Genomic DNA, 15197 nt, shown 5'->3' with positions numbered 1-15197 from the left:
TGGATTTACTCAACAAAGAGGGCATTATTGGGCCAGGAATTATGTCTCTCAGCTGTAATATTACATACTTCATAAAATGGCTCTTTCACTAAAGTATCATCATTTTAGTTTCTGAAAGCTTACCGCATATTATGGAAATCTTTATATATGGAAACAAGGTTTACACACTTCCATTTTGCGTCAAGCTTCACAACTACAGAATGTCTGGTTACTTGGGGATTAACTAATTTTAACTACCTTAGTTTGGATGAGTTACCTTTGTTTATCCAAGATTTAATGAATGTAGGGCTGCAGGGGGTGAAAACGAATCGAGCGGGTAAAGTTTCACCGCAATAAAAAATATAATGTAAAGAGAAGGTGAGCTAGTGACGGCAACTGCCTTTACTACCAAATTTAGCTCTGTGGTCCTGCAAAATTTGTAACAGCTTGATTCCCCCGCCAACATTTGGGACAGTATATTCTATTGTGTCACAACTATAGACGTACTACCTTTAAATGCTATTGCTGTTTATGTGGCAAAATTGCATGTTAAGGAGAGATATCTTGCACACCATCACCACGATATACTAACCACACTCCGTGTCATTCTCTTTGGAGTCGATAGTGCACAATGTATTTTGAGAAGAAGAAGATACAGTAAATAATTGTCATGAAAAATTATTGTAATCTGAACATTACAAACAATATGAGGCCCTAATACATCGAGCGTTTGTGCCTTTATTCCCTTCTAGTGCCCAAACAGAGATGCAACCAAGAGTAGGTTAGCTGAGACTGGCACAGACACCTTAGCCTGCTGATGGCCCTACTATGGTAGATTTGCTAGAAATACGTGAGGAAGAAAGCATCTAAAATAGAGACGGTTAAGTCATAAGAACGTTCGTTATAAATACTGTCTGATGAGTCAGAGCCTGAACCATTCAAAACCAGTAGGTAATTTGTGTCTACCGAAGGGACTACTGGACTTACATTACGAATATAACTGACATCTTTCCAGTGATGAACGTTTGGCTTTGTATCAGAGCCTCTTACTTCTCCTCTGAGGGAGTGACCTCTCAGTGCAAGACTTTCTCCTGTGTGGTCCCTAGCTTAAGGGACTGATTACGTGTTGACTGTTCCAACAAACTGACGAAAGCGATCCTCCCACTGACCAGGGTGACGTCATCTTGCTACGTGGGCCACGCTGAGAGAAACTCACAGCGGTATATTCCGCTGCCGCTTTCCCTCCTACTGTCTATAAAAAGATAAATATGGTATTCGAATGATGATTGGTTGGAGCACCAAGGTACTTTACTAGGAATGGACCTATTGGAGCTAACAGACCCCTAGTCTCCTCCGATTCTGAACTGACTTAGTCAGCCAATTACTGGGGGAACTCTAGTTAAATGTGGATTGAGAAACGCAGGAAGGTGTTCTGCAAACCAGGATCGATCCAAGTCCGTACATGTCTCCAGTTCAACGCTCTGCGCCTGGGACAGTTCCGCTTATCATCATGTTTATATTATTGTCGCTCTCGTGGGTGCTGAACAAAGGAATTCTTTGAGTGCAACGTCACAAAAGGCCAGTGATGTTTAAGGCATTCGACGTCCCACATACTGCCTACCATGCAACCACACCATTGGCTGCTAATGGCAACAGGGGCGGGATTGCAGGTATCCAATGTTGTGCACAGCATGATGCTACGGAGCGTAGTTGAACAGCTTAGTCGACGAGTAACACACAACAGAGCAACAATGCTAATGATGTTGGTACAAAGCAGACCAATGGCAACAATCAATAAAGCAAATACTGCATTATACCTACAACAACAGTTGCCGAAGTTGGCATTTCGTCAGAAAGGAACCCAAGGAATTTCGCAAAGTGAGAAAGAGGTGGAGGATGAAATATTAGCGTTTCTGCAAGATGAGTGAGTAGAATGCCTGGTGTCGTATACGCTCGACTGAGCGGACATTGTACATGAGGAGTACAAAGATGACGATACCTGATTAACAACTGAAAGTGACATAGAAACGTATGTCAAGCCAAGATGTTCGTCATCCTCGTCAGACAGAGAGACAAAAATCCCGTGTCCAGTGAAACCTAGCAAAGGACAATCGTTGTCCAAGGAGCGAGTACGAATCATAATTACGTACATGGGAGATCATCCGCAGCCTAGTAAAAAAATAATTGTGTACATACTTCAAGTAAGTTCGTGTCAATGTGACCGTGTAGTGCGTAAGAAAAACTATGCATGCTCAAGGAAGGGAAAGGCGCACTTGTTACAAAAACTTATGTTTGCGCGTTTAGAGGATTCTCGATATAAAGTGCAGGATCTGCATAATAGTGGACTGTTACTTGATGAACATCGAGTTGCGAGAGACATAGATGAAAGTGATTTAAAGGGAAACAGTGGATGGCTGCATAACTTCAAACAGTGCTACAGAATTATAAGACGTATGGTAATGAAGTTTCAACCAAAGCGTCAACTTGACGATGCACAGCAAACTGCGGAATCGGCCCGAAAATTTGTAGCTGAAGTACGCAAACTTATCCCATCGTTCAATAAGGGATTCGTTTTCAACTACGACCAATAGCGGTTTCAAGAGAGAATGCATATAAAGGAACCCTGGGAATTAGAAGTACCAAGAAAACTGTATCAAGATAACCAACATCAATGCCTTAAAGCATTCTTATACGATTATACCGACTGTTAATCTAGATGGTAAACTGGCTGAGAAGTTATTTATTGTGCGGCGACGAGTTCGAGGTGCTCTGCCTACTACGACTCTTTCTCGTGTGCGTGTTATTACAGGGGCAGGATAACTTACGTCACAGAAAAAAGAGTGGGAAAATGGGCGTAAGTGAAAAGTGTGTGACGTAACAGCTCATACCATCTGCAACCACTGGCCAAATTCAGCGTCTGGTTGTTTATTTTTTCCGTGCCTATAAAACGTATTATCGCATTATTTGCAGCTGTGCCTTAGAGGATAGCCATGTTCACGATAAGCTCCATGACAGACTGTTTTGCATTCAGTTACGTGCCATCAAATTCCGTCAGTTCTTATCACCACGTTACTTCAACATGACTGTATACGCTTTCTCAAAGTTTGGTTACCTAGCTGAATGTCCTGTACGATTTGTAATTCTCAAGGAATTCGGCATCGATCTTGATGGCGCGAACCTCTGTGATCACTGTGACGCGTGATTTTTCCCTTTTCGTTCGGTGTTCATGTGATAGTTAAGCGGTCTATTTTTCTTTTTTTAGCATTTCTTGAACGTCGACGGTGTCCATTTTGTGAGGTGTGATGCATACATCTCATAGAAGGTAGATCAGTGCACCTCCCGGGCACTCATTTTTTGTCACCCTCCGGATGCACATTGTGAGTCTTAATTGTTAACACAGCCCTTTTGAATGACCCTTACTAAAGGTTGAACTTGCGACATCGGACTCGAGGGGTTCCTTGTAAGTGCGATTCACCAGCTCCCTTTAGGACCAGAGGAAGTTTAATGCAATTAAAGCTTTATGTTTGTGTAGTATGAGTAATCCTTTCAACTATTGCTTGATCGCGATGGGACGTTAGATGCTGATTGGCCATAGGGATAACTCTAGTGAATTTTTCTGCCATTGGCTGCGCAGTGTCTCCTCCGCTGAATTCATACTTCATTATATAATTAACGGGGGAATTGCGTCCATGTCAGAAATTCTTCTGATCATGGCACAAACAATCGAACGACGGTATATGGTTCTTACTATGCGAGAAGTTGCGAGGTTCTCAGTCGGTCATCACGTTTATAGTTTTAATGCTGTCATGGCACTTTAACCATGACGATGAACATCTTAGGACTCTGAGTGCGTGACTTGCGCTCCATCCCTGGTTTGTAATGTGGCACTTTTAGTCCAGATGGTTGGTCTGACGACTTTGGAGTAGCTCCATGAGCATCTTGATGGACCGTGTAAGTAAGATGATCCAGCCATTCCTTGAAGTTGTATTGATCTTCAAAACAATCCGTTAGCTGCTTACCGTCCAGTTCGTCTTGCAGAACATCCATTCTGATGTCTTTCTTTGCTATACTGCTCAGTTTGTCACATGTATCCAGTACAGGATGTTGCCACTGGAGAGAAAATCGTTAACAGTGGGTGAGTGCAGGAGAACATATTGAGAAATGGAAGACGGACGATGCCATGGTAGTGCAAATTTCCGGGCGTTACCCGTGTTGAGAAGATATAAAACAGACGACGTAAGTAGCTCGACTCTTGGGCAGGAGGTAGTAAAACCCTGTACAATAACGGTACAACATAGGAGAATGGAAAGTGCAGATGTGAAAAAGATATTGAAGACCTCTCATTGTGGAAGTTTGTATCATATACGTGGATTACATAGTCATCTAAAATGGTACAAAGACCCTAACGTCTGCTAACAAGATTATATGAGGAAAACATGCAGCCCACCCTCTAAGAAGCAAATTGTGGTTTACCGTCACTTCGACGACGACGTCATTTGACGAGGAGCCTAAGATCTGATACAACAAGGATGTGGGGAGGTAATATACTATTTCATGTTAAAGGTATCAACCAAGAATTTACATGCCACTCTTGTTCACTAAAATCACCTTTTTGTTAAGGTTATATTCATCTAGAGCAGTGGCTCCAGAAATGCGAAAATAATTTTTAATGATATGAAAACAATTGTTTTAAAATTCGAGCTTCTCCAGATGGATTATCAGTCCATTTTTGTTACACTGTAATGTGTCAGCCATATTGTTGTTGTTGTGGTCTTCAGTCCTGAAACTGGTTTGATGCGGCTCTCCATGCTACTCTATCCTGTGCAAGCTTCTTCATCTCCCAGTACCTACTGCAACCTACATCCTTACGAATCTGCTTAGTGTAGTCATCTCTTGGTCTCCCTCTATGATTTTTACCCTCCACGCTGCCCTCCAATACAAACTTGGTGATCCCTTGATGCTTCAGAACATGTCCTACCAACCGATCCCTTCTTCTGGTCAAGTTGTGCCACAAACTTCTCTTCTCCCCAATCCGATTCAATACTTCCTCATTAGTTATGTGATCTACCCATCTAATCTTCAGCATTCTTTTGTAGCACCACATTTCGAAAGCTTCTATTCTCTTCTTGTCCAAAGTATTTATCGTCCATGATTCACTTCCATACATGGCTACACTCCATACAAATACTTTCTGAAATGACTTCCTGACACTTAAATCTATACTCGATGTTAACAAACTTCTCTTCTTGAGAAACGCTTTCCTTGCCATTGCCAGTCTACATTTTATATCCTCTCTACTTCGACCATCATCAGTTATTTTGCTCCCCAAATAGCAAAACTCCTTTACTACTTTAAGTGTCTCACTTCCTAATCTAATGCCCTCAGCATCACCCAAATTTATTCGACTACATTCCATTATCCTCGTTTTGCTTTTGTTGATGGTCATCTTATATCCTCCTTTCAAGACACTATCCATTCCGTTCAACTGCTCTTCCAAGTCCTTTGCTGTCTCTGACAGAATTACGATGTCATCGGCGAACCTCAAAGTTTTTATTTCTTCTCCATGGACGTTAATACCCACTCCGAATTTTTCTTTTGTTTCCTTCACTGCTTGCTCAATATACAGATTGAATAACATCGGGGATAGACTACAGCCCTGTCTCACTCCCTTCCCAACCACTGCTTCCCTTTCATGTCCCTCGACTCTTATAACTGCCATTTGGTTTCTGTAAAAATTGTAAATAGCCTTTCGCTCCCTGTATTTTACCCCTGCCACCTTCAGAATTTGAAAGCGAGTATTCCAGTCAACATTGTCAAAAGCTTTCTCTGAGTCTACAAATGCTAGAAACGTAGGTTTGCCCTTCCTTAATCTAGCTTCTAAGCTAAGTCGTACGGTCAGTATTCCCTCACGTGTTCCAGCATTTCTACGGAATCCAAACTGATCTTTCCCGAGGTCGGCTTCTACTAGTTTTTCCATTCGTCTGTAAAGAACTCGCGTTAGTATTTTGCAGCTGTGACTTATTAAACTGATAGTTCGGTAATTTTCACATCTGTCAACACCTGTTTTCTTTGGGATTGGAATTATAATATTCTTCTTGAAGTCTGAGGGTATTTCGCCTGTCTCATACATCTTGCTCACCAGATGGTAGAGTTTTGTCAGGACTGGCTCTCCCAAGGCCGTCAGTAGTTCCAATGGAATGTTGTCTACTCCGGGGGCGTTGTTTCGACTCAGGTCTTGAAGTGCTCTGTCAAAATCTTCACGCAGTATCGTATCTCCCATTTCATCATCATCTACATCCTCTTCCACTTCCATAATATTGTCCTCAAACACATCGCTCCTGTATAGAGCCTCTCTATACTCCTTCCAGCTTTCTGCTTTCCCTTCTTTGCTTAGAACTGGGTTTTCATCTGAGCTCTTGATATTCATCCAAGTGGTTCTCTTTACTCCATAGGTCTCTTTAATTTTCCTGTCTGCAGTATCTATCTTACCCCTCGTGAGATAAGCCTCTACATCCTTACATTTGTCGTCTAGCCATCCCTGCTTAGCCATTTTGCACTTCCTGTCGATCTCATTTTTGAGACGTTTGTATTCCTTTTTGCCTGCTTCATTTACTGCATTTTTATATTTTCTCCTTTCATCAATTAAATTCAATATTTCTTCTGTTACCCAAGGATTTCTTCTAGCCCACGTCTTTTTACCTACTTGATCCTCTCCTGCCTTCACTACTTCATGCCTCAAAGCTACCCATTCTTCTTCTATTGTATTTCTTTCCCCCATTCCTGTCAATTGCTCCCTTATGCTCTCCTTGAAACTCCGTACAACCTCTGGTTCTTTTAGTTTATCCAGGTCCCATCTCTTTAAATTCCCACCTTTTTGCAGGTTCTTCAGTTTTAATCTACAGGTCATAACCAATAGATTGTGGTCAGAGTCCACATCTGCCCCTGGAAAGGTCTTACAATTTAAAACCTGGTTCCTAAACCTCTGTCGTACCATTATACAATCTATCTGAAACCTGTCAGTATCTCCAGGCTTCTTCCATGTATACAGCCTTCTTTTATGATTCTTGAACCAAGTGTTACCTATGATTAAGTTGTGCTCTGTGCAAAATTCTACCAGGCGGCTTCCTCTTTCATTTCTTTGCCCCATTCCATATTCACCTACTACGTTTCCTTCTCTCCCTTTTCCTACTACCGAATTCCAGTCACCCATGACTACTAAATTTTCGTCACCCTTCACTATCTGAATAATTTCTTTTATTTGATCATACATTTCTTCAATGTCTTCGTCATTTGCAGAGCTAGTTGGCATATAAACTTGTACTACTGTAGTAGATGTGGGCTTCGTATCTATCTTGGCCACAATAATGCGTTCACTATGTTGTTTGTAGTAGCTTACCCGCATTCCTATTTTCCTATTCATTATTAATCCTACTCCTACATTACCCCTATTTGATTTTGTGTTTATAACCCTGTAGTCACCTGACCAGAAGTCTTGTTCCTCCTGCCACCGAACTTCACTAATTCCCCCTATATCTAACTTTAACCTATCCATTTCCCTTTTTAAATTTTCTAACCTACCTGCCCGATTAAGGGATCTGAGATTCCACGGTCCGACCCGTAGAACGCCAGTTTTCTTTCTGCTGATAACGACATCCTCTTGCGTAGTCCCCGCCCGGAGATCCGAATGGGGGACTATTTTACCTCCGGAGTTTCCCCTTGCTTTCAGCCGTTCGCAGTACCAGCCCAGCAAGGCTGCTTTGGTTATTGTTACAAGGCCAGATCAGTCAATCATCCAGACTGTAGCCCCTGCAACTACTGAAAAGGCTGCTGCCCCTCTTCAGGAACCACACGTTTGTCTGGCCTCTCAACAGATAACCCTCCGTTGTGGTTGCACCTACGGTACGGCTATCTGTATCGATGAGGCACGCAAGCCTTCCCACCAACGGCAAGGTCCATGGTTCATAGGGGGGGGGGTTTAGCCATATTAACAGTGAGTTAATTCTCTTCCTTTTCCGATATCGATTCTTCGAGTAGAAAATACTGTGACATCAGGGCAAGTATGGAGAAGCTAACAGTCACGAAATTTCTCACAAGTTAGAGGTACAACAGCTTCACGCACCATGGTGAAAAACTTCAAGTGAAACTTGGAAACACAAAAACGGAGCTTGCGCTCGAAAAGACGTATAGAAAATAAAAACTGAAATATAGAGTGCTAACGGGCTTCTTTTCGCAAAACATATCCCTTCAATCCAAAAAATTTCGAGACTGGATTAACAAAAAATAGAGAAAAGTTAATATCGTGGTTTTATTTGCATCAGGTGTTCTACATGGTTCTCCCACCTCCTTCACCCACGCCCCACCTCACGCTTGAGTACAAAGCACAGAACGTTCACACAACTATGAGGGACTTTTAGAGAAGTCCTTCTATGGAATGTTGTTCTATTCACGCGTCACGTGCGCGCCTTCTTGGGACTCGGCAAGCCACCAAAAACCCACTGTCGTTTTGAGGTAGGTTCGTATTCATAACACCAAGTCTTGCGCAAAAAGGTTGCCTACAAGTTGCAGTTCAATAAATTGGCGGCAGGCGTTCACGTGTCGTTGTTTTTGAACAGGAGAAAAAGTGTGTTGCACGAATTTTGCACACACTTTACCCTTCTTCGAAACATCCTGGGAAATGTCTTAAAAAGTTGATTTGTAGATGTCCCGTTCGTTGCTCTATCGTGATTTGTGACATATCAGCGTTGATACACTACTGGTGCACGTCCACTACTTAACACTGCCTGCACATAGCTGCCTGGTCGAATGCTTATCAGTCGTTTGTAGTTTCAAGCTGCCATCTAAGTACTGCGCCGTCGTGGCTTGTACGTCAGTAAGAAAATCAGTCTCGGAGCTTTTTGGGCAGATGGTGTATCTTTCACTGCCACGAAAAAATAGTTATACATTCTTTAAAGTTTGCTGCAGTTATTTGCTTCAGAAGCTCAATGTATTTCTTTCAGTTGAAGTTTTCCTATATGCTGAAAAATTTGGAAAATGTTATCATGTTTACTGTTGAGCTGCTAATCTGGAAATATGGAGCTGAGAACTTGTGTTTGTCCGCAGATCCACTGTGAGCAGTATCCTGTAGACTCCCTGGTGTGTCGCGGGCCAGCCGATCCGGAGAGCGCCAGCAGCAGCAGCAGCAGGAGGCAGCCACACGCAGCCACGCACTCCTTCCTCTCCCTGGCCACGGCGCCAAATGGCATAACCTGCATCTCTCTGCTTCTTGCCGTCATTTCCAGATTATAAATGTATCCCTTGACCTAATACTGGACTTCGTAACCTGAAGATCAACTAATCTATACGACCGTCACTTTACCTCCTGGTGGCAACTCAGTAGTTGCACAGTATATAAGAGCAAGCAACGAATAATTAATTCTTTGTTTCCGCAAAAACTTTCGATACTTGCCCCACCCAGAATAATTATCAGTCACAGCGAGATTATCCGTGTAAGCACTTAGTGCTTTTGTAATTAGAACACCACCTTTCGTCATCTCACGAGCGCGGGAAGGGAGACCAAAACGGTTGATCGTTTCTTTATGTCAGCTTTCTTAGCATCAGCGCTAGATTCTAGAATTATCTTGCCATAGCTCCTGTTAATAATGGGTTTCGTACACCTTTCAAGCGACTGCAGTACGGTGCTCGAGCTCTTCTCCCAGATTGCGGTGCTATAGTTACACCACTAGTATGAACAGTTCACAAAAAACGAAATTTTGTTCCTTTAATTTAGCATTAGTCATAAACCCTTCCGGAACTTCATAAGCTATGAAACTGATAGTGTGTCTCTCCATGACTTAAACTCAAATGATTTCGTCGCTGCCTTTTTGAGATGCTATAAAAACAAAAAGTGATCAAATATATAAGCTAAATTACGTAATTTGGTCACTGAAACATCTTGTAAACAGTAAACAGTGAATGGCTGTACGCGAATGGGCAAGTACTTTTCTGTATTAGTAACACCTGTATGTTTTTTATCTAACGATACACATAGCAAAAGCTTTGTTTTAATGGAAGGATAATCTTTTGTTAATGAAATTCTAAATCTCGTGGACAAATAATTTCACTGACAAAATTTTTGCGGAGGTTTACAGTGTTTAGTTTTTCTTAAAAAAAAAAAAGGTAGTCAGACAATCATCTAAATGCGTGACAGGACCTGTCCACTCTTCAACGCACCGTTTTTAGCATCCTGGCCGAGCTCTGCTCAGCGATGTTTACACCTGAGGGAAATGAGATATAAAGACTTGACCCCTACCTTCGATCTTGTATTTAGAGAATTACCTATTTATTTTCGGGAAATTTTCTCTTCAGTTGTCAACAAATCAGTGAACTTCACTTTCCGAAATGTTTCGAATACCAATAAACAAAGTGAATGTTTCCATTAAAACATAGTTGCGGCAGTATTTCCATAGATACAAAAGACACAAACGTTACAAATACAAGAAATTAGTAACTGAAAACTTATTATCGATGCCTAAAACAGTTTGCGAATTATGTGGGATGTCCATGTTACTTTGTACACGGTCAGTATCAACCACTGAATATCTTATCAGCCCTTGTGAATTTTCCAGGCAAATTGAAGACAGAAACACATGAGCTTTCTGCTCATAAGAAATAATCACACTATCAACAATGAAGCAGAGGAAAGTCGTGATGAGAAGCACGTCTAATACTGCGAAACTTCGAAGCTACCATGACTCGCTCCACTTCCTCTTTTGGTGAAAGGGCCGACATTCCATTTTGTAACAGTAAAATCTCACACAATTTCAATGAGTTTATTGACAATACTGCGCCTATTTTATTTTTTGGGCAATGTAAAATGTTTTTTCTTTGGTATATCTGATTTACGATAAGCATTGACTGGGCGCTCTCCACTTTCGTCTGACCTGTGTATCTTCCTTAATCTTCTGCCAGCTGCTTCAATTTTTGATGCAATAGAAGATTCCAAACATTCTTCTTCCTCTCCCTCTCTACCTTGCAACATTTCCTTCGATGATCTTTCGTTCCAGAAGATTTAATCGCAATGTGTTCTAGTTAAAATGATTTCCCCATCCTTATCATTTTCACAACTATCCTCCTATTCTTAGATGTACTTCTTCATTTTTTATTCTGTCAGTCCATTTAACTTTTATTCGTGTCTCCGCAACAGCATTTAAAAATAACCCAGTTTTCCTGTTTCTTTTTACTTGTCCATGAGTGACTGCCACCTAAAACCGCACTCCAGGCAGAACATGCAATCAATCTCTTCCTTAGTTCTATGTGAATTTCTTTTAGCCTTAACAAATCTTTCGTCTTTGCAAAACTTCTTGTATCAGAAATATTCTGCTCCCATTGGTATCATTAAAAGTAGTGTACATCTTCCTAGGATTCTGTTAAGGCTGATTGACATCTACCATCTTAATTATCTTTATCGTTTCTCCTCCTAGCGTTGTGTCTCTTGCGTTTTCTATTCCTGTATAGCGTATGTTAACTTACTAGTATAAACAGTGAAAACCGTTGACGACAAACGAACCCATGTCTAATAAGATTTCCAACATCCGTTTTATCTGTTTCCTCATCACCAGTCTAATGTACATTTCCTATATGAGTTTTCTGTTCCTCTACGAATATTTTTAAGGTCTGATGGAGGATACTCATGCCAAACATATCAACTGCCTTTTCACAATCAACAAAACAAGTGTACATATATCCCTGTTAACTTCTAGCATTATTTGTCCTGAAATCTTCAAATACCGAATGTCATCTCGTTTTTCTTTTCCTTTCCTGGATCAAAAGTAACCCTGCCCCAAACTTTACTCAGATTTTCATTTGTACAGGCCTTCACATGATCTTCCTAACATGACATGAAATTTATTGTCGTATAAACTGATTCATGCGAGTAAAATGTACGCTATGTTCTAACATCGCGGCATATTGTGGAACATTCTGGAACAAATTCACTGAGTGTACTCAGAATATATACTTGGACAGAATCTCAGTAAACCTATGTCAGTTTTTTACTGTCTCTTGTAGTTGCCACGCTACTTAATTCTGGAACCTCGTACGAGTAGACTTGTAAGGCGCTGAACATATTCAGAAGTTATGTCAAGGTGTGAATGTAGTTTTAGACGAACATTTGTAGTTCACGTGTTGATTTCTTTGTACAGACAAATAAAACATAATTTCAAGATGGTCTGCTACTGGTAATTGGTATAATTTTCGACCATTTCGCTGTAGTAGACTACCCCTTGAGGGACAGTCTAGTAGGCGATAACATGGTTACACCACAAACAGGCAAAAGCAATGTCAACCAAGTTGACGCAGAGGTGATTATCATGAACAGAAATCAGACCTGGAGATGGCGCATATGTGAGATGGATTAGAATTCTGAACCGTGTGCAACGCAGACTGTACAATGTTTTTCGTAATCGTTACGTCGAGATGACTCAATAAAACAAATCAAGATGGAAACGCGGAAATGTCCTCGTAAATCTTTGTTCGTATATATTGAAACCTGGATGCCTATTCCAAATCTTGTCTGATACATGAATTACAAAGTAATGCACTGTGTAGTTACAACTAGATGTTGTTCAATATTTTAAAATTAAAGCTGTATGAAGAGAGTCCTGCTTATTTTGTAAACTAATAGAATCTTTTAAAATTCTACTGTATTTCTTTCTTATGAAATTTGCATCATGTTTTATGTGACTTTTTCACATCATTCTTAAGAGACTGTTAAACGCTTTCCTGATAGGACAGAGGGGCTTCATATTCCCATTAATTATACCATTTTTGTGAGGTTCCATTAATGTCGTGTGTTTAAATTACACTGTGTGTAACAATTATTAACGCTAACATCGAAGCTGAAACATATTTCCTTATATTTTTCTCATGAATTTGTACCAAAGGTCTCACCATTTCAGTTTAAACTAGCATCTAATGGGTGCTGATAGTTAATATTAGTTTGCAGTTGTCTTCGTCCTCATGCAATTCAATATATATTATATATACTTTTAAGATATTCTTATATTCAAGTAACTGATTTGCTTGACAGTCTTATGCTACTGAAATGTAGAAATCACATCACAGTGTAAACTTGTTTCCAGGCGTTACCCCCTTGTTATACAGGAAAATACAATACGAGAGTTACGTACAGAACAAATATCTTGTTTACGTTTCTTATAGGAACTGTTATAATATTGATGGTAAGACTATTTTGTTTTGAGTAAGTTTATAAAATAAGTAGAATTAAGAAATGTATATTAATTATTGCTCAATTTTGAAAGGCTCTAACACTTAACTCGTGATATAAACTGCAGAGTTATATTAATCTGACACAATGAAATACGAATCTCCAAGATTCTGTGAGCCAGGTCAAACCTGAAATACATCTGTCCAAATGTTAATCCAGAAAATAATGTACGTGCTTATTCCTTGCTGTGAAAAAAAGCTTTATTGTTACTTGTGGTTGTGTTTCCAAAATTAAACCAGTTCTATGCTCAAGTGTAATAAAGGAATCGTTTGTATAAAAACTGTTTGAATTGTACCAATAGCCACGAATCACCTTGTAAACTGCTACAATGAAACTGAAACTGAACTTGACCTTAACAATATTTCTTTATTCGTGGACGATTTATCAGATTACGGCTGGTGTGTGTTACCAAAGAGTTTTCTTTTTCTTTTTTTCTTTAATAACTCACTTGTTCCATCGTCGAAGGCACGTTTTTAAGGAGAAAAATTTCCTTTACAGTACTCATCCGAAACCAATGACGACGTGAGGCTAGTTTTCTATGTTATGCTTAAGAATAGAACTAAAACACCGTTATTTCGTTAGCTGTGATTCAAGCAATTATTTATGTAACGTTTTTAAAACCGGGTATTTTCGATAAATTATTTTATTATCAAAAGAAAAATATAAATGACGCAATACTTTTTTATTTGTGCCTTTATAACATGGAGTAGTTACTTCCTGTGATTAGCTTGGAAGATGGAACTGTGAATTTCTTTCATGGTAATCCGTGACATGTACACAGTAGAAGCTTATACTTACGGTGTGCAGTGCGTCTACCACGTCATTATCTCAGTAAGTGATATTTTCCTATCAACACAGTTACACACTCCACTGAAGAAGCGAACTTTCTGTTGCCATCTTCAACACTACATCAGTTACAAAGCTGCACTATATCGGTGTACACTCATGTTCCTAAAGTAAACAATCATCGAGAACCAACAAAAAACTATACACTAAAAGGTTGCCAGCACATTGTCGTAGAATGTCAGCCAAGGGCTGTGCATGAAGAGTGTGATACCCCTACTCTGGTGACATACATAAACTTATCAAAGATTGTAGTGCCATTACAATTCAACACAGGATACCAGGTGGCTTCCGGTATTTTATATCCATATCGAATGCATGGCTTAATGGAACACCGCCCATTGATGAGACTTCAGCAATGGTTCCCAGAGAGAGTACTGCGTTTGGAGTCTTTCAGCTTCAAACATTTCCAGCATGTTCAGTAGGAATTTTGTCTGGACAACTAGCTCGTGATTCGACTCGATTGATACCCTCGTTTTAGAAGTACTTGTCTATCAAGCCCCATGTGATTGGAAATTATGAATCGTATGATGAAACCAATGTGTTCATACACCAAAAAACAAAGCTACAAATATCATTGCTGGATGCTATCCTTACAGACCCAACTCATCATAGAACCCTCAGGAACACATACAGCGACAATGTCAGCCCCTTTCCACGATACCAGTTCAGTTAAACTCGCCCAAATAAAATGTATGAAGTCAAGGAGGATGAAATCAATGGAGATGCGATGATATTAAATGATGTTTGTGGAAACTGTTCAGAAATTCTAAAACAGCAGCGTAATTAATATGTTTCATTTTATCCCCTTTCTTGATGTTTCGTCCTACTCACGGCATATGGGCTGGTGTAAGCTGTCAGCTGTACAAAAATTCCAGTCATCCAGCTAATGATATTAATATACGAGTATACGTACACAGTTCAGTCTCATTAATGTGACCGCAAGTAAGAAACACTTATCCGTTGAGATTTCATAGGGAGGACAGCTCGGTCGAGGTCGTTCCAGAGATTCTGACTGGGTTTCAATCTGGGGAGTTTGGTGGTCAGGGGAGTACGGTAAACTCATCCTGGTACGCTTCGAACCACGCACCTACACTGCGAGCTGAGTGAC

General features: G+C 40.3%; 1 protein-coding gene across 1 annotated transcript in view; it reads left to right on the top strand.

Moving 5' to 3' along the window:
• LOC126298179 (uncharacterized) overlaps window positions 1–15197 on the top strand; it is a 199038-nt gene that overhangs the window by 145183 nt on the left and 38658 nt on the right. Inside the window, exon 6 of the mRNA XM_049989488.1 lies at window positions 9079–9217. Coding sequence (XP_049845445.1) covers window positions 9079–9217 — 139 coding nt within the window. The remainder of the gene's footprint in view (window positions 1–9078; window positions 9218–15197) is intronic.

The sequence above is a fragment of the Schistocerca gregaria genome, chromosome X (assembly GCF_023897955.1).
Source record: "Schistocerca gregaria isolate iqSchGreg1 chromosome X, iqSchGreg1.2, whole genome shotgun sequence".
Lineage (NCBI taxonomy): Eukaryota > Metazoa > Arthropoda > Insecta > Orthoptera > Acrididae > Schistocerca > Schistocerca gregaria.
Note: the sequence above shows the minus strand (reverse complement) of the source record. Positions and strands in the feature narration are given on the sequence as shown.